This window comes from Aythya marila (assembly GCF_965140915.1).
Source record: "Aythya marila genome assembly, chromosome: 13".
NCBI classification, from domain to species: domain Eukaryota; kingdom Metazoa; phylum Chordata; class Aves; order Anseriformes; family Anatidae; genus Aythya; species Aythya marila.
The window spans coordinates 10,627,964-10,655,722 of record NC_139054.1 but is presented as its reverse complement, the minus strand read 5'-3'; the positions used below and the strand labels follow the sequence as shown (position 1 = coordinate 10,655,722).

The window sequence follows — 27,759 nt, the reverse complement described above, 5'->3', positions numbered from 1 at the left end:
CTCAGATTTTGAGAGTCAAGGAAGTTCTTTGCTCTCCAGTTGTTCATGGGAATTGAAGATAGTATAGAAGTAAAACATCACTGTGTGGTCTGGACTGAGGATTGCAGAATCATTACTGGATTTTCTGTAGTTTTTCATCTCACTGATGCAGGTTTTGTGCTGTGAGCTGCAGAAGTCTCAATGACACTTGAGCTGCCTATTTACATGGAGGGAAATCTTTCCCACTAGCTAGCATAGATATGTTTTCTCTGACAAAGTCATTTCAAATAAAATAAAATTTAAACAAAGATCTTACAAAACAAATGGAAAATTTTGCCTTAGTAAGAAGTAAGGAAGAGTCTTGCATTAATCATAGTCTTCTAACTACTATAAAGAATGGAGATTGCTTCAAATACTGATATCAGTGCCTCCAATTTGTGACCTAGGAGATCATTCTTAACAGATTAAACTATTTCTTATCGTATGTATATTCCTGATCATAGGCAAAAAGCAGGGTTAAAATGGGATACAGGCACTGAATGAAAAGCTGGCATTCATATTTCATATTAAAATCACTTCTAATGTAATTTAGTTTTCTGTAGAGGGAAAGCAATTTTTAGTTGAACATTTACTTGTTTGTAGGTGAGAAGGATAATTATAAGACATCACAGCAAAAACAATTTGTGTATATTTGATCTTTTTGTATAAATGTATTTATTTGTTCTTCAAATTAACCATGTGGACTTATTTTTAAGCAAGTAGTGTGGGAAGTGGGGGCAAAAGAGAGAAGAGGAAAAGAAAGAGTGAGAAAGAGAGTGAAGGGGAGAAAGGGGAAGGGAGGAAGAAAAGCAGAAAGAGGGAGAAAGAGGGAGGAAGAATCTCTGTGATTTTGTATTTTATTTCTAAAAGAGATTTTTATAGTCTCCAGCTAATTTAATATGAGAACAGGAGTTGTTTATTATAAAGCTTTGAGACTCTTATACATTCAAATAATCATTGAAAGATTATTTTAATTACAGTATGTTGCATGGTTAATGACAAATTGTCATCTGTTTGTATCATGAAGGTATGACTAGGGAGAAATGCTAGAGGAATAGAAGTGTTCTTTTATGGTTATGTCTAAGACTCAGGAAAACTAATGTAAGTTTTATATTCTGGAAAAATGACGATGTTCAGAAAACAATGTCCAAACAAAATAATTTGAAAGAGATCACATTTAAAAGTTATTACACAGTAAGTTATTTTGAAGTTTTAAAAGTAAAGGAAGAATATGCTAAAATAGCTGAGATATTTGAGTTAAAGGTGAGGAGAACAAATCTAAAATAATCTCTCAGCAGTGAGCATAATGAAGGAACATTCATTTCAGTTCAGAAGAACTGGAATTCCTTTTGACTATAACCAAAACACAGCAGAGCGTTATTCAGCCATTTATTTTCCTCAAGTTCTTCACTCTTGTTTTGTTTTCTCCAGGAAATGCATGCAAGAACGTGATGCATGTGTAAAAGATTTTGTTTGGTGTGCTGTGGAAACACCCAACTACCTAACTTACAGTTTCTCTTGTTTTACTAGTTCCTTTACTGAATGTAGTTCATCTTAATGCTTGATTGACCTGAAGAACACTATACTGGATAGTGCTGGTGTTATAAAACATACAATATTAGTTAACTATTTACACACACACACAAAAAAAAAAAATAAAGGGAAATAGGAGGAGACTGCCTGCCCTGCCTTGGGCTTTTTGGTGCAACAGAGTTTATATTCCCCCTGTGTTTTTCCACTTTCCTTATATGAAATGAACAGCTGTAATTGAAAAGCAAGAAGCTCCATGGTTTATAGAAATAGGTGTTGTTAAGAGCCTTAGCCATCTAATTTTCTTCCTATTGCAGGGCAGGCTTCCTATTGTCTGTCCTTTAGAGCTAATTTCTTTTCTGATCAAAAGGCCCACATCATTGAAAAGGTAGTAATGACTATTCATTTGGTTGAAACCTCCATTCTGCAGCCTGCAAAGCTTTATTTAGAAACTGCTATTTCTTTCTAAAAGGAAAACCTCATTTGTGTCCTCTATAATGTCAATTAAAGGAGAATATATTTTAATTATTTATCCTGGAGAGAAACCTTTCAGGATCTCAATTTGCTCTGCCAGTGATACAGGCTGTAGTTTGAAACAATATGTGCCTTCAAAATTGTATGTCAGAGAGTAGAAATAAGGTGTGTTTTGATTTTAATTTGCCAGTAATTAATAGTTTATTTGCAGCTAATTAGCAAGTTACAGTTTTACAATTAATGTCTGATTTCTAATATGACTCATAAAAAGGAGCCTAGCCATCGGTACCAGCAAATAAGGTGGGTTACTGAAACTGTATAGAAAACATTAGAGGAAAGATAGATTTGCGAATTTTTAAATGGGTAAAACAGAGATGATTGAGGATTTTTTTTCTTTTTCTGAAGAATGAGAGCAGTGATATCTCAGCCCTCTCCAGCGGGAGGGGAAGGGCCCTCGAAGGCCCACAGCAAGCCCCCCAGGATGGCTCCAGCCCCTTGGGGTAACCAGAGGCAAGCATGACGAGGCTTTTTGAGAGACCTCCGCTAAAGTGTGCTGGGGGCAGGTCTGTTTCTCCCCACGCTTGTCCCTGTGTCCCATCCAAACCCCATCTCGCAGGGGACAGGACCCTGGGCCACCCAACGTGGTGTGTGGGGGGGTGCATCTGGGGTGTTTGGGGCCAGGGGAGTGCGGGGATGGAAGGGAGCGCACTGCTGGTGGCAGCTGTGGGCAATGGGAATGACCGGCAGGAAGAGAGTTGTGGGGACTTGGAGGAGCGGAGAGAAGTCGCAAAGTTCCCGTTACTGCCTCTTCTATTTTAAAAGGGATTTCTCTCAGATAAAACGCAGGCTGCCCCACAGCAACCGCTGCTAGTGCAGCGCTCATCTCTTTAGCATCAGTTCTTGTGCTCGTTTTCGGGTGGTTTGACTCCGTGTTTCTGCGTGGAAACACGTGAGTTAAGCTGATTTCTTCCTTGGGGCTCCGCAGCGAGCTCTGGTGAGTTGTCCTGTGCTGGTGGTCCCCTCTACAACCCTGTTAATTGGTAACTTGGAGATGAGGGGGTCCTTATTAGCAATCTCCCTCCCCCCCACATCCCTGCTCCCCCGCAGAAGCCAGCCCCATGAGGCGATTACCAGGAGGAGCTGTTTGTCAGAGGCTAATAAACAAATTCCTCCCGAACACCTGAATGAACGAGGGCCAGGAACAACCCAATTAAGAAACGGAGCTACTGGTTGTTTTCTGTGCCGGTGGAAACAATCCGGGCTAGAAGAGTCTATTCAGCGGGCGCTCTGAGAGGTCTGTTTGCAGCCCGCTATTGTTGTCAGAAGCCAAATAAAAGTTCAGCTGGGGGGAAAAAGTGATTAAAAACAACATTTGCCGCTGCCTCCTGAATGCACCGGGAAGCTTGGCTCAAAGGAATCGATCTGTACCCAAACGACGTGGCTTTTACCATGCTCCTGAGATTTTTGTTCCTAAATGTTGCTGGGTTTAATGATGTCATCCAGAGGATCCCTCGCTTTCCTGTATGGATGAGCAGCGGGGACAGCCGCAGCCGTGCGGCAAGGCTGGTGGGAACTGGTGGTGTATGCCCCTCTCACTGGGCCGGGGGGGTCTAGAACAAGGTCTAAACAAAAAAGCAGGTGAACTTTGATTTTAAGCATCTTATGGGCATTTTCGGGGGATCATCCTAACAGTGGTCCAAACGAACGGGGCAAGTTGTGAGGACAAGCCCCCACCGCTCGTCGGGAGTTATGCTGGGGGCCAAGGGAATTGTTTTAATAATAGGATTAAACAGGGCTGGTTTGGTGCATAGCGTTATTCTTCACAAGCCAGCGATCTTCCCTGACACAGCTCCAAGATTCCCCCTAGCTCTGCTGGTCCTGCAATTAACAGATATTAATGGCTATTGCTTATTAAGCGCTGATTGCTTGAGAAGCAGGCGGTCCCTTTTCCAACATGCCTTTTCAGCCGTCAGGTTTCTCCTGTTCAACTTGGCTTGTGCTGTAAACTCCTGATTTCGCCTCACGCTCCTTTGTCACCAAAAAAGAAAAAAAAAAAAAAAAAAGGAAAAGGAAAAACAACGAGAGCTTCTCTGCCTTTGACACACGTATTTTCACGCCCCCACATGCCCCTGTCTCACCCCCCCCCCCAGACGCAGGGGGCTCTCCTAGCCTCGGACAGCTTCTCCCCCAGTCCTGACGGAGCAAATTTAGGAAAATGGCTCCGGGTGTGGGGTACAGGGAACAAGGGACCAGGCGCTGGTGGCTGCAAGCCGTTTGGCCGGGGGGTCAGACTTTTGCAAGTGCTCCGCAAGATGACTTTAGGAAATAGCAGCTGGTGGAGGAGGGCTTGCTTACTCCTCCTCGCCCCGGTTCCGCTTGCATTGGGGTGCCCGTGGTGGGATGCTCCGAGCCTCCCATCCTGCTGTCCCGCAGACCCCGGGGGTGCACGGCTGGGCAGGAGCCGCGGTGGCGGCACCGTGCGGGCTGGGATGCAGCCCCTTGGGCACCGGGCTCTTTCCTCCTGCACTCCCAAACGGGTGAAGAAATCCCCTTGGGAGTCCTGGGGATGGACCCACAGGCAGTGCTGAGAGAGGGTTCCCAGCTGCGTGCCCTGCTCGTCCCTTCTTCTGGGAACAGAAACCAGCCCCAGTCCTAAGTATTCTGCACAACGTGCGCGGCACCAAATCCCTGATGCAGCGAGAGTGCTCTGGGGACCTGCGAAGTCTGGAAATACAAACCTGTGCTTTTTTATTCAGCCGGGTTTATGTTCGTAGGTAAAGAGATGAGAGGTGTTTGAAGATAATTGTCACCTGGCGTTGAAATAACGTGGATTTTAAGATGTTAAATTGTGTGCCCTTTGGAGAAAAAAATAAAAGAAAAACGAAACACCACGACGTAAGTGGAGTCTCAGGCAGCGCGAAGACAAACTGAAGGGCTAAATAAGAGTCTGAAACTTAACGTGCTAATATTTATTTAGATAACTTAGACACCGAAAGAAGCGCCGTTCACAGGGCTTCCAGCCCGTCCTAACGCTGTGGTGCCGCCGCGTTTTTCGTTGCGTGTAAGTGGGCTCAGCCGCTCCGACAATCGTGCGATCGAGTCATCTAAACGAAATGTCCGGACCTAACCACTCCGTTTCCCATCCCAGTCTGGCGCGTCTCAAACCTCAACTGGAGCGGTCAAAATATTTGGAGGGGTTTGAGCTTAAATAAAGCTCTTTGAAGCTTTTCCAGTATGTTGCAAAAGTTCCTCCCGCAGTTCCTCCTGCAGCGTGCCTTCTAGTGATAGCGCCTGAAGTACAACCTCCTCCTGCCACCCTGCACAATTTTTACCCCATCCAAACCCACACGGCAGCAAACCGAACAACAGCAAAGACAAAACTCACTGCGAGCGAGTCCCAAGCGGGATTTATTTCCCCTTCGGCTTTGCTCAGAAGATGATCTAGCCAGAAAAACTGCTACGGAACTGCAGAACCACAACCCCCCCCGCCCGACACCAGGGTGTCTCCGAAGTGCTGGCACCGGCCAGGGCTGTGCCCGCGGGTCCTGCCCGGAGGCGTCCCGTCCCACCCCGTGCCAATTAGCGCCGTTATCCTCACGCTCTTCTCTCTCCGAGGGGCACCAAGCTGGGGGAGCCCCCCCTCCCCCCGGTTGGGGTCCGGACGCCGAGGCACGGCCCCCCTCGCCCCCCCCAAGCTCGGGGGGGTTTGTTCCGAGCCCCCCCCGGCGGCGCTGCCCACCTCCTCCAGCACCGCGGCTCCAGGACCCCCATCGAGGAGCTGGCGGGGGGAGGATGAGGGAGGAAGAGTGGGGCAGGGCTGGGCGGCTCCGTGCCCGCGGTGTCTTGCCAGAGCTGCCGGCCCTGCAGGTGCCGGGCGAGGAAGGGAGGAAGAAGAGGGAAAGGGAGGGGAAGGGAGGGCAGGGACGGAAAGGGAGGGCCGTGATTGACAGCTCCGCGCAGCCCCACTCCCGTCACCCCAACCCTACAAAGTTTGCTTTCACACGGAGGGAACTTTGCTGTTGCCATGAAAACGGTTTTTGCGAGCACCGTGCCCCTTCCCCCTCCCGTTGGGACAGCCAAGTGGAAAAACTCAAGTGGCGAAGGGGCGGCCGGGGGGGCATTGCCCGGCGGCAGCCAGCCCGGCCCGTACCCGAGGGAGCCGCCGTGCCCTGGCACCGGCAGAGGGACGGCTCTGTGCCCGGAGAGCGCTCCGGGACAGGGGGGGAGAGTTTAATCCCACCCCCTCCTTCATCCGCGGTGCAGGGGGGATGCGGGGGGTGTGTCCGCGCAGTGCAGGCTCGCCCCGTCTCCAGGCACCGGGCTGCGGCTCCACCGGGGAGCCCCAAATCCCTTTGTGCCCGGCGGACACATGGCTCCCGCTCGCAGCGCCCCTCCCCATCCCTCCTCCTCTTCCTCCTCCCCCCTCCTCTTCCTCCTCCTCCTCCTCCTGTCCCCTTGCCCCGCCGGCAGCTGCGGGACCCCCACCGCCCTCTCCGCACCCCGCATCCCAGCCCGGTCCCTGCGCTTTCTCCTCCATCCCAGAGCCGGGAGCAGAGCTCGGCGAGGGGCTCAGCAGGGGGGGTGGCAGCCCCAGCATCCCCAAAACACCAACTTTTTGCCCCCCCCCCCGGTCCATTACCGACGTCGGGGCTGCCGGGAGCCTCCCGCCGATTGGCTGCCGCCCGCGCCTTTATAGCCGCCGTCAATCAAAGGCCGCCGCCGTGTGCGCGTCGCTCGGTGCTGCCCGCGGGAGCCGCTCCGCGGAACCGCTCCGCACCCGCCGGCACCGCAGCGCCTCGGGGAGCAGCACCTCTCAGCCAGGCGGCAAGAAACTTCCTCCTTCCCGTCGCGGCCGCTCAGACCGGTTCTTGCTTAATTTTTGTTATTTATTTTATTTTTGATTTTTTTTGATTTTTTTTTTTTAATTTCTCCCCGAACTGCCGGTGCCCGCCTGCCCGCCGCCCTGGCGCACCTCTTGCCGGCCCCGGCCATGTACAGCATGCTGGAGGCTGAGATCAAGACGCCGCAGCCCACCCCGGGCAGCGCCGGGGGCAACCCGGCCCCGGGCAGCACCGGCAAAGGCGGCGGCGGTGGCGGGGCCAGCGGTGGAGCCGGGGCTGGCTCGGACCAGGACCGGGTGAAGCGCCCCATGAACGCCTTCATGGTGTGGTCGCGGGGCCAGCGGCGGAAGATGGCCCAGGAGAACCCCAAGATGCACAACTCGGAGATCAGCAAGCGCCTCGGGGCCGACTGGAAGCTGCTGAGCGACGCCGAGAAGCGACCCTTCATCGACGAGGCCAAGCGGCTGCGGGCTGTGCACATGAAGGAGTATCCGGATTACAAATACCGGCCCCGACGGAAGACCAAGACCTTGCTGAAGAAGGACAAATACTCGCTGCCCGGCAACCTGCTGGCCCCCGGGGGGGGCAACACGGTGAGCAGCCCCGTCGGGGTGGGCCAGAGGATTGATACGTATGCCCACATGAACGGCTGGACCAACGGGGCTTATTCCCTGATGCAAGACCAGCTGGGCTACAGCCAGCACCCGGGCATGAACAGCCCGCAGCTGCAGCAGATGCACCGCTACGACATGACGGGCCTGCAGTACAGCCCCATGATGTCCACGGCGCAGACCTACATGAACGCCGCCTCCACCTACAGCATGTCCCCCGCCGCCTACGGCCAGCAGCCCTCCACGGCCATGAGCCTGGGCTCCATGGGCTCCGTGGTGAAATCCGAGCCCAGCTCGCCGCCCCCGGCCATCACCTCCCACTCGCAGAGGGCCTGCCTGGGAGACCTGCGGGATATGATCAGCATGTACCTGCCCCCGGGGGGGGACGCCACAGACCCTTCGGCCCTGCAGGGCAGCAGGTTACACAGTGTGCACCAGCACTACCAGAGCGCCGGGACTGCCGTCAATGGCACCGTACCGCTCACCCACATATAGACTTGGCCCTGCGGACGGCTCCCCGCATCCATCCCTCATCCCCCCCACCGCTCCTGCACCGCACCGGGACGTACGGCAGTGTTCCTCGGCTTAGCAGACTTGATACTAACTTTGGAGACATTTTAAGAAGGAAATCCGTTAGCTGTGTCATTTTATTTTTTTGTACAGAAAAGAAACCATATTTGAGCAAGCTGTTATTTTAATAGAGCACAACTCCTGCCTCCTAGAAGCCCCTGTGAAGTTTTTAAACCACGGCAACTTCTGGTTTCTGCTAGGTTGGGCACTGTTTTGTTCGCTTCAAAGGTTCAAAAAAGTCTCGCATCTTTCACAGTTTGATTTCTAGCGTGAAACGAAATGAAACAAGCAACAAAAACCCGGCGGGCTCTTGTTTTTAAACTCAGTTGTTCAGTTGTTTACATTTTCGTTGTGGTTACTTAAGTGTTGTTCTTCCCACCTCGCCGAGTATTGCTTGGTTTCTAGCTGCAATCTGTAGCGTTCACGACTTCTTAACTTTAGGGATTTACTCCTTAAAAAAAAAGGGGGGGGAGGTGGGAAAGAGCTGTGCGGGTCGCAAACGCATTTCTTTTATTTATAGTAAGTTGTGTGTCTTGTTTTTTTTTCTTAAACTGTAAACTTATGTAAATTGGTTTGTGAATTTTACTGTGAACCATGTTTTGACATATCAGATGAAGAAACGTTTTAGTTTTTTGTTTACCGGATTTCTTCCAAAAAAAAAAAAAAAAAAGTAATCGAAAGACTTCTTCCCTGTTCCTAGTCCTCGTTTTCTTCCCCTTCCCAAACGAAGAGCCCGACCAACGCGTTTGGTACCGGGCACGGCGGCGGTGCGGGCTTGCTCCCTGCCCGGCTCCTGCCGCCCGGCCGGGGGCTACCACAGCATTTCGGCAGGGTTCCTGCTGCCATCGCGTCCCGGCCTCGGTTTTGGGTTCTCCTGGGAGCCCTCGCCTTGCTCGGTGCCGAGAGGCGATGTGCTGCCGCTCTCTGAGCCGCCACCACTTGTTGCCGCTCCGGCCGGCGGGGAGGGAAGGGGGTTAAGCGTGTGCGCCTCGTTTTCTTTCTTTTTTTTTTTTTTTTTCTTTGGAGGATTTGCCCAGAAACCCGACCTCATCTAAAATATTTACAAAAGTAAAACCCGCTGGGGAACTCTTAATTAGACTCTATTAAAAATGAATGGTTACAGGAGTCCCCAGAGGAAATAAATAATTCAATCTTTTCAGTGTGTTTGACGAGTGTGTTTTGAGTCTGGACAACTTTTCTTTATTTTTTTTCATTTAGGATCCCACGTTGTTCTCAGCGCTTTCTGGGGGCACTGCAGCCCCGCACCCGATCGGACCACATCCTTCCCCTGGGTCTGCTGCAGCCTGGTGGCAAATGGTCTTGGACCCCCCAGTTGGGGGGGCAGCACCTTAGGGCTCTGTGTCTTGTAGTGCAAAGCCCCCAAAGTCTCTGCCTTTCTTTTGCTTCAGCTAATGGGTTCGCTGGTTGTCTTCCCACGGAAAGGATGGGAAACAGGCTGTTCATGTTGTTTGCCTTGGTTTTGGATGGAGGGGCCTGCTTTGTTTGCCCCCCGTGAGATGTGGTGCTGGGAAGGCTTCGTGGCCCTCCGCTGCCCACTGAAAGTAGCTGGGATCTGCTGGGGGCAGTGGGAGCATCTCCCAGTCCTGCAGTGCTTCCTGCTCCCAGCAGCGTCTGCCTTGGTTCTCCACTGGGACGCGCATCCGAGTTCAGCCAGGTCCTTCCTCTGGCTCTTGCAAGAAGAAAAAGCAAGTGTTGTGCAGACTGCACCACCGGTCCCTTTCTCCGGTGTAGGGCCAGGCTCTCAGCCAGCCGGAGAAGGGAGCACCCGGAGTGGCTGCTGTAGGCCCACGGGTCCCTGCCCGGGCCGCTCACACTGCACGGATGAGCCCCAGGGTTGTGAGCCCAGGGCCATGCTCTCCATCCCACACAGGTGAGCCCTGGCACCGCACAGGTCCCCTCTGCTCTGGAGCAGCTGAGTAGGAGCTGGGGGAACCACTTTGCACACTTGAACCCAGTGTGTCTAACACTCAGCTCAACTCCTGTAACACTGCTGGTGACACCTCTGGCAAACCTCTGGTGTTGCTTTCCCCTGCTCGCACTGCCACCGTTCAGGTAGGACAGGGCCTGCTGCCAGTCCTGGCAGGATAAGCGGCCCCGTACCCCAAAGATCGGTGGTGCTACCTGAGGGAAATGCAGGGGCAGCAGGAGGTCCCATTTCAGCTCAGCTCTGGGTCAAGCAGTTCCCCCCAGCACTCCCCACGGGCAATGCAGGGACAATGCTGGGAGGGGAAGCAAGAAGGTCCTGAAACCCCAGCCTTCCAAGAAAGGGTTGCGATGCGAGTCTGACAAAAGTGAGGGCAATGCGAGTCTGACAAAAGTGAGGGCTCCTGACCTGCGGCACTGGAACTGTGTTTGCTGTCTTCAGAGTTGAATGGCAGCTGCATCACTATAGGAGATTGTTCTGTTCACCTGAGTTCTCTACAAATGGATTCTCTGCCGTAAAAGGGGAGAAGCCCGACTCTTCAGAAGGCTTACTGCATTTGAATTCAAGTTATCCTCCTCATTTTCCACAAGTCAGGGCCTAAATGTAGCTGGTGAGCAAGTCCCTGAGGCGACACCAGAAGATTTCCTCTGTATTAACTGATGAGCTCTCTGTGGAAGCTCACCTCCGTGGTTTGGCTTGCGGGGGCTTTTACTGAGCTATTGCTTTTAAGATACCCAGACAAAATCCTCGACAGAGCTTTCAGCTTCCTGCAGCTGAACTTTATCCCGAGGCTGAAAAGCCTCTGGCTGCTGGCTGTGGGCAGAGTCCTGTGAACAGGCACACAGCTGGATGGGGAGAGACCCATTGCAAACTGAAAGTAATGAACCCAGCCTTGCACATAAGCACAAGTACAGAAATGGCCTCTTCTCCACACACATTTTCCATCAGGGAGCCATTGCCTAAAAGGCAACTTTTTTTTTTTTTTTTTTTTTTTTTCCCCTAAGATCACTGTTACATCTTTTGCTTGGATTCAGGGAATTTGCCTGGAGAGCAAATGCAGTAACACGTGCCCTTGAGAATTAATGAAGGTGTATTTTATTTGTTCCACTCTTCGTTTTTAAAATTTCAGTTAATTTCAGACACATCCTGCATGCTTTTAAATCCAAGTGTCTCTTGAGCAATGCCTGTGAGGGATTTCATGCTCCTGCTTGTGTGTAAGAGATCAGGATCAAGCCACTACATTCTGACGGAGAACAGGTGAAGTTGCAAACAGGTGTGATGTATTAGCTCTGTGGAAGATGTTTTTGCAGAGGATCCTTCACTCCAGCAATCTTCAACACAGACAGGACTGTAAGTGAAATGCTGAGTGCAAAATCATAAGTGTTTGCCCCATAGAAAAACTACAGCCTTATATTGGAACGTCTAGAATAGAGGCAAGTGCATCTATTACCCCTAGAAAGACAGGCTTGGCAGGGGAGGGGTTAACGATGTTAGCATTTAAGTGTAATGACAATATTTAGGCTTTCGTGTTAACACTTTTTTGAATGGAGGAGTGGAGATCGCAGTTGTCGCTAATGTTAGTCTGTCAAGAAACAGCATCTCGGGTTACATTTAGGTGGTTCCTTCCTTTACCAGAGAGCTGCAGAAAGAATTTATTTCCACAAAAATTGATAAGTGAAAATATTTTAAATTAAATTTTAGATACAGTCTGGTTAGGTTGGACCTGGCAGAGATCTTTGATTGTGGCCATTTTGCGAATATTTTTAAACCTCCTTTTTTGCATTTCTATTTTTTTCACTGTTAAAAGAGATGGATGTTACATGAAGAAAAAGCCATGTGATTAGCACAAACACTTTAAGAAAGCATTTATAAATCAGTGCTTTCCTATGTCAAATGTGAGACTAAGAAAGTATACTTTTCATTAACATTAGAAAGATAGTCTAACGTAGAGTATGTCTAACTATTTCCCAATGCTCACGGAAAGAATTATTTCAAAGGAACAAATACAGCTGAAGAGGTGAAGTTAAGTGATGTTCAGGACTGGAAAGTTGCTGTTACCAGCAGTGCCTGTAAAAGTGAGAAGTTGGGTATGATTTCTTTTCTACTTATTTAGAGCTTCCTTCTATGTTTACTGTAGTCAACTCTAGTTAATTTACATGATTTACATGGTGCAGATTCAGATTCTTTCTGTGATAAACGCAGAGTGACAAAGTGCAGAAATCTTAAAAAGAAAGACATGAAATTTAAATTCATTACTTCTAGGATTTTCCAGGAAGGATTGGAGAGTTGTTATTGCAGGCTTGTTTGCATGGGGTAAATTAGTGATTAATGCAGATTAAGTTTACCAGAATAGTTTCCCATATGCTTTTCTATTGTGACTTTTTACTGATGCCACTGGATGCAACAATAATTGCAACACAGTGACTTTTATTTCACAACAGCATGTCCTCAGGATGAGGAATTAATTATTCTTTGCTGTGAATACTATTCACAGCCAACTTCTTTGTGTTGCTAGTCAAGTAAACAGGATTTCAGATTTGCCTCCTCCAAAGACATCCTCAGAAGCTCTTTATTCATTTTATACCTCAGTCTTCCAGTTTCTAAAATGAGCTCTGTACCTACGTCGTGCAGCAGGGCAGGTTGCACTGCCTGGCAGTGAGCAAGTGTGTGAGTGAATGGGGGTTTGTCACAGCGTGTCCATAAAGAGATGCATTCATCCCTCCTCTGTGATAAGCAAAGTACATACCACTTAAATGCTATTTATGACAGCGTTATTCACAGGATGCTCATCTTTATGAGAATTCTTTTATTCTTGTTGTTAAATTCAATTAAACCGTATTTATGCCTGGTTACTTCTCTTTGGTTGTACATCAGATAAAGGGAAATCAACCCGAGCACGATTTGGCCTGGCTTAAAAACCCATGTGCTCATGTAACTGAAGTGTCTGATCCACGTTCACGCGAGGAAGCAGTTGGGGGTTTTTAACACATTACTGCCCCAGAGCTGTTTGCGCAGCTCCTCTCCTGGAAATCACTCTGGCTTTGTCAGTGCTTTGGCCATCACCGTTCACATGCTGGTGGGTTGGTGCAAACTCACCTCGGCTGACAGGGAGAAAAGAAGTGTGAAACATAAACTACTGCATAAGCTGCGCTGCTTCCAAAGAAATGCAAAGTGAAGCAGATTCTCAGAGCCCCAAATTGCTGTGTGTATGCTCCACGTGCAGAGCAGCCCACAGCTTGAAAAGAGTCAGGCATGAGTGGGGAATGGCTAGGAATAAGAGGGAAATTAAGCAATGTTAATAACTTGTGAGCTTCTGTCTGTCATTTATCTCTTCTGGGGCTTCTGATTGAGACTTCTGGCCTTGGTGAGCTTTTTTCTTTGTCTCCTTGAAGAATATTATGCATCATTTCTATACAGGCCATAGGAAATAGTATAGCAGTGATTGCACCCAGCCTTCAGGATTTCCCCTTTGTACTAGACTCAGCTTATTCATTTCGTGCATCATCATTCACAGCTTGCTGTGCTGATTTCAGAAATTCTATACATCTACTTGACACAAAGAGGAGAGACAGAACATAGTGGTGGACGTGGCTTAGGTGCATGTAACGTCTGTTCTTGAATACCATTTGCAAGGGAAGAAATCTTGAAAGTCAATGGGAACTTTGCCCATTGAGAGTTCAGGATAACACACTTGGCATTGATTTCAATTTCATTGTGCTATGCTGCCTAGTCAGAAAAGCTTCTCTTCCACAAAGTTAAGAAAAGGTATTTTAATCTAAATCTTTTTTTTTTTTTTCTTTTTTTTTTTTTTTTTTTTTTCTGTCTTTCTTTCTTTCTTTTCTTCCCTTTGAGATTCACGGGGCAGTTTTCATTTTATAGCTTGCAAACAGCACATGTTATAGCAGCAGTTCCTTATGAGCACTAAGTTGCACATTCATTGTTGAGCAAAAGGTATCTTTCTTTTATACTTTAGTCTACAAAATAGGTGAACATTTGTGAAACAGGTGTGAATTTTTTAAGAGCATTCCAGAGCTGGGATAGTAACATGAATTAATTGTCATGCCCTTAAAGTAAAAGGAAGTAAAGGAGTTGAATATGCAAAGTGGCAAACGTATGTGTCAAGGTAATTCTGTGTAGCCTTTCAGGCATTCAGCAGGGGCGGCAGGAGCTGCTGCAGTAAGGATTAGCCCCATCTGCATTCTCTCAGGGAATATCCTAAATATGGTTGAGGGGATTTTTCCGACTAGGCCCATTTTGTGGAGATCAAGCAATGTTATAACAAAAAATTTAAAAACAAAACAAAACAACAACAACAAAAAAACTATTTTCAAGGTAAGGATACTAAATTCTTGAAAGTATTTTCCTTTCTTTTCCAATAACTCTTCTGCTCCTTTTTTCCTCAAGAGATTTCAGTCTACTTGTGTTGTGTGGGAATAATCCTAGCCAAAAATAAGATGCTTTGATTTGTAAGTCCTCAGTTAGCAAATAGTGATAATTTTGGATGAATCGAGAGAAAATAAGGACTATCCTTTTGACATTTTTTTAGAAATCGGTATAACAAAAAGATCACTTAAGAATTTAGGCTGTGCTGGCATTGAAAGGTCTCCTGCTCGAGATTCTGGAGTAGGAAACACTATTGTTTTGGCCTCTAGCAGAATTGTCCATCTGTGCATTGGAGTTATTCTGTTCTTTGATGACTGACAAGCCAATTAACAATAGAAGGGGACTGGTGAACTACATGGAGGAGAATGGCACTGCCAAAATCTGGCCAATCATATGGGTTTCCTGTTACATGGAAGCATCTCCTACAATCATTTTCTCTTTAATTAGGCAAGAGAGGACTAGAATTTAGGCCAGTGACTTCAGGATACTGCTCTGTTACGCACAGGCTTGAGAAAGTGAATTTCTCCTACAAGGTTTCACCATGGGAAAAAATCTCTTCTTTCCTAAGAGAAGTCCTGATCTCTAGTTTTCATCAGAGAACTAAGAAGCTAGTTTCAGCTAGCTTCCCACCAGAAGTGTGTTGGTAGCCCCTAACCTGTTGCTGGCATTTCTGCAGAATGCTTTTTCAGATGCTGTCACCCATTCAAATGTAAAGAGATTGTTGACATGATCATATTGCAGGAGGTGGGTGCTGAGCACCTCAGTGCCTGGTTCAGTGTAGGACTCAAGAGGAGGAAGTGCAAATACTGCCCAGGAGTGGTGCTGGGAAGGCACTGACAGACATTTGGTGCTTTATCTGCTTCATTTTCAGTGCAAAGTAGGTAGATGAATAGCAAAAGTCCTTTTATTTATTTATTTATTTATTTTCTTTCTGTTGCCACTTACAGGCAAGTCGTTTTGGGTTTGAAAGTGCAACCAGAGGTTTCTGTATCAGAAGGACAACTCAATCCTGAACTAAGTACACAGTAATGGTTTCTGAAGTACTTTGTGGTTATAGCACTGGATTGTGTGCTCTGATTTGTGACAAGGAAGCAGGTGAATGCGATCCCGGAATGAGAAGCAGCCAGTAGCATAACCTTCTTGGTGATTTTCAAAATGGAGACTGCAGAGATCATTACCAACTCATATAGGAAGCTCCTGAACAATCCCTGATGAGAACCACTGCCAGATGTGTGTTTTAAGATTTCTGCCTTGGTTTGCCCATAGAAGCACTGGGGAGAGAAGCAAGTGGAGCAGACCTTCCTCAGCAGGGAGAGAAACAAGTCATAAGCAAGTCAGGGTTATAACAGCAGAGCTCAGCAGCTCAGGTGACAGGGGGAGGATTTAGTACTACTTTCTCACTTCATGAGAGAAAAAAAAAAAAAAAAAAAAAGGCTTCCAAAGGGGAAGCAGGTGACTTTAATAAATTGCATCATAAGTTTTGTTGCAAAAATAACCCTTTGGCACTTTTGACTTTAACATGTTTTTGACTGCAAATTTTTCAGAGGAACAGAACTTGTTTTCTCCCAACTCCCACAGCATTAGATGTGATTTTGATGATCACACGCATTCATATACCTAAGCAGGTTTAATCACCATTTGTGCCTGTCTTAATTCTAGCTCCAAAGACTGGCAGCCCAGAGGGAAGTGTGGGAAAGCAAATAGTAACCCACAGCATGGGAGGTAAGTGAAAGCAGTGGCTCTGTGAAACGCATTGTTCCAGCTAAACTGAGACCCTTTCCTTTTCTTTGAAGCCTTGTAAGGCTGTGTTCGTGATCTGCAGTGATGCAAGTGGAAGGGAGGACTAGAGACAGAGCACCAGTTTAAAACTTGGCTTCTATGATTTAATCACAAATCATTCTCTTGCTGCAGATGTGAGAAGTATGCGTGTAGAAAAATGGCAGTGTGATAAACAGTACCAGGAGTTTTTTTTCTGAGTCCTTTTAGTGAAGTCTGGGCAGGGAGGTTAGATGTAAAAAAGGAGAATGATACAACTAATGGAGATGGAAGCGGAAGGCCCAAAGATAATGGGATGAAAGGAGTTTATCACCTTGAAATATGTATGTTTCACTACTGAGGATTATTTAAAACCATGAAGAAAACAACACAATATTATTTTGTATTTAAAATGCATCTGTATTTTGCATGTCTCACAGTTCCTTTTTCAATATGCGCAATGTGACCAGCATCTAGTTTATCCTTACCTTGAAATGGGAACACAACATAAAAATCAGTTGTAGCTAATGACTGAACAGGAACAATAGAGATCTACTGGCATTTGTCCCTAAAATCTCTGTGAAGGGGAGGCCAGGGAGCTTTCGGAGGGAGCTAGTCCAAATCTTCTGAATTTCGATGAAGATTTCTCTAGTTTGTCTCCCATTCTGGTTGGCTGCATTATTATTTATTTCATCACTCAAATTGTGGTAGGTGCTGCTTGCCTTACGGTATGAATAACAAGCTGTTGGGCTCAGTAGAGTTCACTTATGCAGTAGGAGAGAGTAATTCTCTCCTCTGCAGGAACAGTTGGGTAAAATTTAATAGTCTCAGCTATGCCACAGGGGGCTAGGGTAAAGGATCATAATGGTTCCTTCTGACCTTAAAATATATAAGTTTATAACAATATGTGAGTATATAACAGGATGGTATCCTGGCCTCAGGAATAAAGTCAGCAGATTCCCCCTATGGTGTCTTCTCTGACAAGTTGCTGTCTAAAAGCTTAAGAAAGACACAGCATGGAGCAGCATGACCACAACAGAGGATAGGAGAGAACAGACAAACTACAAAAAGAAGGTTCTATGCTTACTTGAAGGTGTCATATGGCATACATATATGAACATACACCCTTTGGCACGTAAAGTATCAGTAGATTATGCATAAATATACTACACATGTACACTCCCTTTCAATCCTACAAAAATTATTGTTAAAATACAGGACATTACTTAAATTGACTCAAGTTATACCAAAACCAAATACATAACTCTCAGGTCCCCATGCTATCCCTCAAATGGCGCTGCCATATTCCTACTACTTTATTTTATGTCATTGTTCGCATTCGTTGTTAAATGCAACCTGAGGAAGGACATTAGTAAGAGTTCTCTGGTAAAACCTGACTAATCATAAACCAAAAATAGTAACTTTTTCACCTAAAACGTGTCTCAATACATTCTCATTCCCTCGGTTCAGAGAAGTGCATCATCTTCGGATCGGGATATATATCAGTAGGAGCAGCTGCTAAATGTTTGACAATGTTGCTGTGTAAGTGGCCTTAAGTACCTTCAACATTTACAGGCTCCGGAGTTCGGAGGGAAAGGGAAGATAACACCTAGCTAGTGCTAATGACTCTGATGGCTGAATACCAAAGAACGAGTTAGGATTGCATTGTCGAGGTGTCTTTAGAGCCAATAGGCTAGGAAACTATTTTTATCGCGAAACTTGAGATGATGTAGAAACAGCCCTGCATACCAGAGATCCTTGGGATCTGTGCATTTGTGCATCTTTGCTGGCAGGTAGAGAAGATGGCAATTTCTCAATACAATAATCGTTTGTCGTTTGCTTTTAAGTAATCTCTCAAATGTCATGGCTGTGCTGGACGCACTGTACAGACATACAAAAACAGTATGGGCTTTCAATGAAAAGGTAAATGGAAGGTGAGCAGGATATTTATGGAGTCTTCCAATGTATCTGTACCTGGAATTATATATTCCAGGTGCATGTCGCTGCACCACATCATCACTTAGAGTAGCTGGAGAAGTTTGAGACTGCAGATGAAAACATATTTTGGGGCAAGAATGTCTAGAAGACTTTCTCAGGAAAGATTTGAAGAGGAGGATTTATGGGACGAAGTGCTGACTAGTGAAGGGAGTAGGAAATCTGCATAATACCTGAGGGATAAAGAAGGAAAAACTAGTTTTGCTGGGTGGTGCCCTGTGGCACAACCAGGAAAATGGGTTAGATTTAAGCAGGATTTTATCAAAGGAATGTCGGGGGGAAAAAAAAAAAACAAAACACTCTGGCATACAAATTTCTTTCCAGGAAAATGTTTCAAATGTTAAATCAAGATTGAATAAAATATTGTGAAATGTATCGAATAATCTTGTGCTGGAAGAAGAAGAGATCAGTGCTTCATGGCTGTTCTGTGTACGTAATTTCTCTGAGTCAGCACTGGCAGTTAACACAGGCCAGTCGGTTTGACTTGTGCTTCCAGTAAGTTTCTCTGTATTGTTCTCGTTTGTGAACTTGGGTTTTGCCTGAATTAGAGCACTCAGTCATTTGTAAAATAATTGATTTGCTCTGGTCGAAACGTAAATGATCAGGTGCGTCCCTGAATGTCATGGAAACTCAGGAGTTCTGTACTGGGACAGAACTCATGACTGGATAATAATTCCTATTTTTGGCTGTTTCCTCTGCTGGATCTCAGATCACTTTACAAAGGAAATCAGTGCAACTCAATTACATTTGCAAAATGGTCCAGGGACAGCCTGAAGGGATATGCAGTAGCATGTAGTGGCAATAGTTTCTTGTCTCAGGTTGATGCTCTACACACCATTTGGAAGAGAAATGTCAGAACTGGACTTATTGGTTTCCTAGGTCTGTTTGCAGCATTTCTCTATATCATCAATGATACTTCCAGAGGAGGTTCAGCAACCAAGAGGGAATTGCTCCCAGTATGCTCTTTACATCTCTGCTGAGGTTACTGGCTTTGGAGAGGGAAATGCAAATGTGCCAGCTCTTCAGCCCATGTGTGCTAGCTTAAACTAATTGTGCTTTCGGATACATTGGACTATTTATGCTAGAGAGGTGATAACCTTACTGTGTTATATGGGCTTCGTCACTCTGTGTAGAGGCTAAGATATGTGTTTTTCTCCTATTTTTCCCCTATTGTGGACTGCCAAAGTAGTACTGAGAAAGGGTGACTCAGCCTCTCAGCACTGCCTGAGCCTTGGAGGCTTTGTGCAATGGCTTTGGAGATCTGAAGGAGATGGTGCGGGCTGTACTGCATGCCCTACTTGGTGCTGACAACCCCCTGTGTGCATTTGTAGTCTGCAGGGGGTGCTTCATGCTACAAGCTAGGTGCAACTTCATAAACCAATCAACACAAATTCACCTAAGTGTTTTTAATTTTAAGACATCCTTCCTTCTCTGAGTAAACAACCCCACTTAAATTCTAGGCTTAATTTCACTAAAAGTAAGCTCTCCTGAAGTGTATATCATGCTATTCAACACAGAAGCCATTTTCCTCTCTCTGTGGTTTGCAGTAAAATATACAAATAAATCCTAAACTCAATCAAATATAATGAGAATTAAAGTCTATTGGTATTCCCCTGCAAAATTTCTCAGCTATGGGGTTTTGATTACAAATTTATTTAGTTTCAAATCAGTTCTGTGGCAGAGAAACTTGTAGCTGAGTTTGCTGATGGTTTGATGCATCCGTTGAATCTACTAGCAGCTGCAAAATTCCAGGAGCCTGGCCTTTTCATGATTCAGTGACCATGTAATTGGCCATGGGATTTATTCAGCCTTTTCATTCTGTGTGACCCATCCGTACTGTATACTACCAAAACGTCCTGGTTAAATTCTATGGCTTTATGCTGTGTGTTCTGAATGAACAGCTACTGATTTAGAATCCACTTTCTTCGCATATACAGACAGACAAAATATTCTAATATTGGCTGCCTGCTCATTTGCCTCATTAACGTTTAAAGTATACAACCTGGCTTTAAAACACAACGAACTGGGCCTTTGTAAGGAAAAGACATTGGATTTTTTTTTTTCTGTCTGTGTTGTGTACTGCCTGGAGTCAACTGACATCAGGCATTTCTGCAAGCCAGTTACCAAATGGACCATCAAGAATGGACACAAGCCCAGGCAGAGGGATCAACAGTCAAGCACATACTCAGACCCCCTGCAAAAGTCTTAAAATGTTGTGACCATATCATTTAGCAACACCATTTGAGTGATTTCAAACATAACTACTCTTGGGAGCTGGCCCCCTTCTCTTTATCCGCCCTCTGGCTGGGAGCTGTGGGTGTGGGAGGAATGTAGAATTGGGTGCTTATCTCTTCATCTCGTCTCTGCTGTGTTTTGAGTTGCTAACTTGAGTGGTGATGTGACTGGAAGAGATTGGCTGGGAGAGGTCAGCTACTGCGCTGATAGACACTGGCAGGAATGGAGGTGGAATACACATGGGAGCTACAATTTTTATATAATGGTCTAGCTTTTTTTTTTTTTCCCTTTCAAAAAACACATGGTATAACTAAAATTACATATTTACACATGTATGATGTACATCTTTAGTAAGACAGTTTTATGTAAGCATTGGGTCCCAGCTGGGAATCTACCCAGAGGTTATCATCTGTGCGAGTTGTTGCTTCTAGCACTGATGGTCAAGATTTTGATCTCTGTTATACGATGTCGTGTGGAACAACTAGTTTTACAAAGGTGTGGCCAAAATCAAAATTTACTGTAGGTTTCAATACCTCTTCCAAGGCCTATGGTGGGACAGAATTACAACTGCAATATCATCCAGCAGAACATTGCAAAACCACCTAACATGCGTGGAATTAAATGCGAGAATTAAAGTTGTGGCAGTTTGTTTCAGGAAAGAAGGGGAAAAGGGGTGCCTTAAAAAGCTGATGTTTTGTATTAAAAATAGAAATAGAAGAAAGTGAGGTTTCTTCTCTTAATTTATGTCTGACTGTTTTGTTCCTTGGTAAAGGTTATCCTCTACCAGAGATATTGCTGATTTGATGAGGAAGAGGTGAAATATGAATATACCAGTTACTCGGCTAAAAAGCATTGTCAGTGTCTTGGTGGACTGTTACATCATATGTGAATGGAGGGGCGAGGAAGACCTTTTCACAGGTCTTTGGTAAAAGGATAAATAGGACTAAGTCCTCTGGCTGCAAATAGGACTATCAGAAAATACTAGGATGGAGTTTGCCACTTGCTACTCCATCCATTGTATTTATTGCACTTGCAGATATTGTGGATCCCAAATCTTCAGTGAAAAGAACACAGCTCTCCAGCCAGTGTGTGATGGTGAGCACTTCGGTGTGCTAGCCTATCTGAGAAGACTGAAATATTGTAAAATGCGTTGTGCAGAAGGGCTCATTTCAGTCCATGACTCTACACCTCCTGACTCTTTAGGCTAGAAGAAAGAGCAAAACAGTCCATCAACCAAATGCAGAACTGGAAAAAAAGACAATGGGAGAGGGTTAGCTATAGCTGCAAGGGAAACACTGCCAGTGCTGGGCACTGCAAAAAGCTTAAGTTAAAGGGAACACTGAGGACATTGCTTTTAAGTGACTTTTTTTTCTAACACTTCCTCAGTTGCTGGTCAGTTTTGTTCACAGTACAGCATGGAAAAGTATAGTTGTGATGTGCAGCAGGCTCACAACAGGCCAAATGAGTATGCTGTTTTCACCCTTAAATGAATGTTGAACAGTTCAGAGTTAAAATGGAAGATACAGCATGGTGATAGAAAATGCAAAATGCCCTTATTATCACTGGGTTAACCTCATGGATGCCAGAGTGCCCTATTAGTGGCAGTAAATGCAGGAGCCATCGAGGGACTGGAAGCTGTCAGATGGCATCCTGCATCTGCATTCACATCTTAACAAGCTTTCCTTTCCCATGTCACATTCCAGCCAGGAATGATCTCAAATCACTGTGCAGACTTCAGTGAATTCAGCCACAAGTACCTGTATTCCCTGGTGCCCAGAATCCTGGTGGTCTTACAACATCCCTGGATAAGAGATCCTTAGAGATTAGAAATATGTAGCTTTCGCATAGCCTTAGAAATGATAAGGCCAAAATGTTTGAACCTGAATGCATAAAGAGAGGGTGTGTTCATGCACAGAAGATAACTCAGTTTAAGATCATGCCTTTAGCTGAAGTAGTACAGTTTTTGATAAACTGCATTTTACTCATCTTCCTTAATAGATTATATTCCCCCCCCCCCCCCTCCCCCCCCCAAGACAGCCACCAATTTCTTATCTTTCTACAGATGTTATGTATATTTTTCCCTGTTGAGATTTTGGCAACTGATTGAGACATACCTGAATAGATTTAAGTACCTTAAAAGTTCATCTTCTAAAATCTCTACCTCGAACCAACTAAACAGCCTGTGGCAGAGTTGAATTAGAAAAGTTATTTATTAGCTTCCAGACTTTCAGTTCCCTTTATTACACCATCCTTTCCCTTAATTTCTAACATGAATATATTTATATTTTCTCTAGCTTTCTTTTATCTGGTGGGTGCCAAATGTCTTCACATCTGCCTTCTATTATCTTGTCCCCAAAAACAAAACCATGTTCCCCATGGCTTTCAATCTTCTGTGGTAAATTTTCCTTTTCCCTGTGGCACAGAGGAATTTGCCTTCCAAGCTCACTATGGCAGGTCTAACAGCAATGTAATTAAAATACAGTGAGCTTTTCTGACACATCAAAACAGACAGAATTGCAGGATTGTGTTTACATTTATACTGGAGCCCACAACCTGTGGCTAAGTTATTAGATACCAACCACCGATATACACTGTAGTCTTAAGTACTAGAAAAGGTGTTAGGAAGCTTGCTGTAAAATAAACAAAACCCATTGGACTTAGAAAAAGCATTAAAGTTAGGTTTTTATTTTCTTCTGGTTTCTGTGCTCTGAGCACACTTCTGAACACTTCTGTGGAATTTCAAATATTGTAATAAAAATATTAAGGCGTTATAACACTGCGACAGTTTAAGCGATGAATAATTACAATTAATTTCACAAATGTTGACCCTATGCAAATACTGCCATACATACATGCATTGGGAACACCCTCTTCAACAGCATGGGGACATACTGAACAATTCAGCCGTCTTTCCTGCTCCTCTGCCTGGGGTTACCAGTTGCCTAAAGCTGAACTGCAGCAGGGATGTGCTCCAGAAGTGCTGCCATTCACAGCTCGGTTTGTTAACATAAACCGCCATTATCCTTCTTTATTGTTCACAGCCCGGGATATTTACATAGTGGTTGAGGGAAGCGATCTCTGTGGCTTCCACTGCTGAATCCGATGGGAGTTGTGCGTCAGGGCCCTCAGGGATGTACAGCACCTTTTCTAATCCCCAAATGAACAGTGCAGAATGCAACTTCTTGGAGATCGTAGCACCACCTAGCATGCAAATATTGGTGCGTTGCTCTGAAATCATTCAGGAGAGGAAAGTTGGGTGCAGATCTTGTTTATTCGATACCTAACTTTGAACTGATCCACACACTGCAGTGCACTCAATTCCAGAGGGTGCTCGAGGATGTGAGGACTTGAAATTGTCATCTGGGGTGCCACTGGATGCAACCTTCATCCTGTTAAACTGCAGGGCTTTGTGCAATGCTTTTCAAGGAACACTATGGAGGCAGTTAGCCTTGTAATTCCAGTTTTAAAGACTAGGAAACTTGGTCCTGAGGACCCATTAAAAGGACAGTGCAGCCCCGGGTGCTTTTGAAAATTATCTTGGATGCTGCAGACTACCAGGAGGGGGCCTCTATACCCCTATCCCGGTAACAGTTGCAGCAGACACAGAGTTTTTCTGGCTTGTGGCTTCCATGCTCAGTGCACCAGTGAAGGCTAGGGAAGATGCTGTTAAATATCTCTTCCTTATCCTCGTACCTGGAAGTGCAAATCATGCTTCATTATGATCAGGACACACATGTTCCAGCACTCAGAAGGAATTAGAGGCGGGATTTGAATGGAGGCCAGATGCATGTTGATGGTTGTTTGAGTGAAGGGACTGACATGGGGATCTACAGCTGCAGGTGACGACCAGCTTACCCCTCCCAGCTGTCCACCCCACCCACATCGCCCAGACAGCTCAGCAGCCACTTGCTGAGTTACCGTGCTCTGTTGAGAGGCAGTTCAGAAGGAAACACTTTGATTTTGGCTTGTCTGAAAAAGTTGTGTGATACCTGAGGTCAGCAGTGCCACAGGGGGTGCCGCTTTAGCTGACCCATGCTGTGCCATCCCTATTTTCCAGCCAGTGCCTGAAGATGTCAAGTTCCGCCCTAAAAAACAAGCAGTGCTTTTCCAGGAGCCATTTACAAGCAAGCAGGTAATGAATGCCATTCTAGTAGCGTTGCCTTCCATGCTGGAAAGTGTTTTGGAAAACTCAGAGGTACTGAGAACAATTTCACATGAATTTTGTGTTTATAATCAACCTTGTTAGAGCAATTCCAGCAGGAGTGGTGGCTTCCCCCAAGCCCACGAGCTGGAGACCGTAGTGTTCACTGTTCTCCCCAACTGACTCATTGTTTGGGACACTGCCAACCTGGGTGATGTGTCAAACTTGTGACCTCTAAGTCAAAAGTGTGATAAACCCATTACTGAGCCCTAAAGCCATCTTCTTGTGTACTCGGTGTTACTGTTATCAGTGATGGCCAGGGACACCCTCATCTGTGAAGTCCCTGTGAAATGTGCTGACCAGGGAGGTGGAGGTGGAAGAAGGGGAGGTGGGAGGCAAGGTGGAGGAGCTGGAGGTGGAGGCTGAGGCCCATCCTGGGCTGGCTGCTGGGAGGGGACTGCATTCCTCTGCTCCCTTCCACCCTGGGGTGGAGCCCAGTCTGAAGCTGCAGGTTTGCTTTCACGTGTGCTGGTGATGAGCATGCAATATCCAGGTAACCTTGTAACGTACTCCCCCAGCCCTTCAGGATTAATAAAGATATGACTAGGAATATAGAGAAAAAAAAAAAAAAAGAAAAAAAAGAAAAAGAAAAAGATGCCGAGGGCTCGACCACAGCTGATTAATGTTGCCCTGAGACACATCAGAAGAGACCTCTTATGATAACCTAGACTTCTCCAAAGGGCTTCTCAGCAGCAGCTCTCTTCACTCCCCTTTCTGCACCTCCTTGCAGAGGGGACAGCATCTTACATAGTGGTGCTTCCTGTTGTACTGTGATGTGCCTCTGTGAAATCACCTTTTCATGAGAAGAAGAAATCCAAGCCTCTTTAAAATTATGTGTTTGCCATGAATGTCCAAGACATGAGAATTATTCATTTATTTATTTATTTTACTAATTGTATCAATATTTCTAAAAGTGATATGGAGGTTATAGGATTGTATGGAAGCAAAGGCCCGTTCTCTGAGCTCTAGCTATAGGGCTGCAGTTTGCTAGGTAAGTGAGCAGAGGACTTGATGCATTACATATAATATTAAAGGTTGAGAGAAGTTTATTTTTAAGGTTGACAGAAAATTTTAACCTGGAAAACCATGATATCAACTTATAGGTTAGTGTAGTTGTCCAGACTGATGTGCACTACTATATATATATATATAAATATATATATATATATTATTTTTCTATGAGAAGGTAATTGCAAGTTCTTTTACCTTTTCTAGAGGATCAGTCATTACATCTGCTATGCACATGACTTTATTTATTTGTTTATTGTATGCCTTAGCTTCCAGATCTTTGGCGTTATGCAGCACTACTAACCTCCTTCAAAAAGTGTTTATGGGTTGAAAGCACTGTTTAGGTGACAGGCATTACTTTAGCAGAGATATAAGACATTGAACACAATCAGGAGTTGCAGATCTGGCCATGGTTTTTAGCGGATATTTTGTCTCTGTGCAAGTTTACTTCCAGTCAGAGAGCTTAATAACATCAGCACTTTTAGCTCCCAATTAGATTTTTAAATTAACCCTTCATTAAGGTGATGGGAGGCGATAGAGGCACATTTCATTGTAATGAATATAAATTAGGGGTATATACAACCTCCTCTTGTTCTAAATGTTTGGCTGGAGACAGCCTTCTCCAAGGGCTTGGAAAATAACTGCTTTCATTTTCAAAGAACCTGTAATCACACTTGAAATCTCTTTTTCTTCTCCCCCTCATGCTATATACAAAAATATACATTTGTTTAGAAAGTAACAGTTTGGATACTTGGCATTGCTTGAACAGATGCATATAGGAAAAAAAGAAATATTTCATAGAGCATTTTGCAGAGCTGACGTTGCAGTATCTGTAACAGCTAACTTTTCTTGGTGACGTTGGTCAGAGTTTCCATCTGACTGCTAAGGATAAAGATTTTCTGAGTTTTGATATTGAATCAGTATTTCTGCAAATGAGAGGCACTTCCTCCTCCTCCCACCTCCCCCCCCTTTTATAGGTAGTAGTAAATTGCTATTGGAAGAAATTTGATTTCTTCGAGATCCTGTGTAGAGGTGTATGTAAATTGACCCAAAATATATTACAGCAACTTAACTTGAAGATCATCATTGCACACGTTGGGTGGTGTGAATCCAAGCATGAAGGAATGATCTATTCCTGCCAAACACCCTCAAGTGCTGGGCTGGCATTTTGTTAATTATATATGGTATTTTATTGACTTAATGTTTGTGCTGTGGCAGTGCCCATGCTTGGAGGCCCTGAGATCCAGTTTCAATCCAGATGGATTAAACTCTTGCTAATATCAGTGCAAGAAGAGACCAGTTGTGAGTAAGAATTGTGTTGTGAGCTCTTTCAGCGTAGCATGGATTTAAAGCAATGAAATTGTGCCTGTAGGTGTGGTTGAGGAAGTTGTGATGCTCTCTGCCTCAAGGTTACGTGTAATAGTCAGAATTGTGTGCTTAAGGGATTTGGTTAAAATACATCTGTGTGTGTTTTGCCAGTTTTTCAAGATAAGCAAGAGTATGTTTTGTTTACCTTTATTGTCTGTGCCCTTTTCTGTTGCTGTGGAATATGAGTGCTCTTAGCAGTCAAGGTAGGCATGTGCTTAAGCTTTGCGGGATCAGGGTTAAGTACAATCCTTGCTGCGAACAGGTCAGTCTTGGCTATGTGAGTCAATATCCTCATTTTTCCTTCTCAGGAGGTTAAAGCATTCTTTTCTATTATTATTATTGTTGTTGTTGTTTTTCTTTTAATAGACTCCTCTGTTTTCAAAGTCTTCTGGGTTTGAGAAGAAACATCTAAAGAAATAATTTTTATATATTTATTTTTCAACTTTTTTTTTTTTTGCCATGATGAAATATGTTTTCTTATTCCCTCAGTTAAAACACTTTCCCTCCCTCCATTAAAAACATTGAGAAGTATAGACTTATATTTATTGCTCTAAACAGCAAGACTTTACAATTTTTGTTGAACACATTAATGTATGCTGGCAATAAGAAGCTCAGCTCTTGCAGTTGTTTTTGTTCAACTGTGTGTATGTTCTGATACCCATGAACAGTCACAAGAAAATGCACTGGTGGGCAGCACTCAGTTATTCCGTGAGCTGAAAGCTCTGTTCCCTCTCTCCTCTCCCAACAATTAGGCTATAGCTGCAATCTCTAAGGGAGGAAAAAGCCTGAGAAGATATGTGTCAGGGAAGAGAGGAGAAGGACAGC

At 45.1% G+C, this 27,759-nt stretch overlaps 1 protein-coding gene across 1 annotated transcript; it reads left to right on the top strand.

Annotated features, from left to right (window-relative positions):
• Positions 1 to 7,012: 7,012 nt before the first annotated feature.
• On the top strand, positions 7,013 to 7,969 carry LOC309883225 (transcription factor SOX-3-like; the record flags this gene model as incomplete). Its single annotated transcript, XM_082771125.1, has 1 exon — positions 7,013 to 7,969. The coding sequence occupies one exon, from the start codon at positions 7,013 to 7,015 to the stop codon at positions 7,967 to 7,969; it is 957 nt and encodes a 318-aa protein (XP_082627251.1).
• Between the last annotated feature and the right edge of the window lie 19,790 nt (positions 7,970 to 27,759).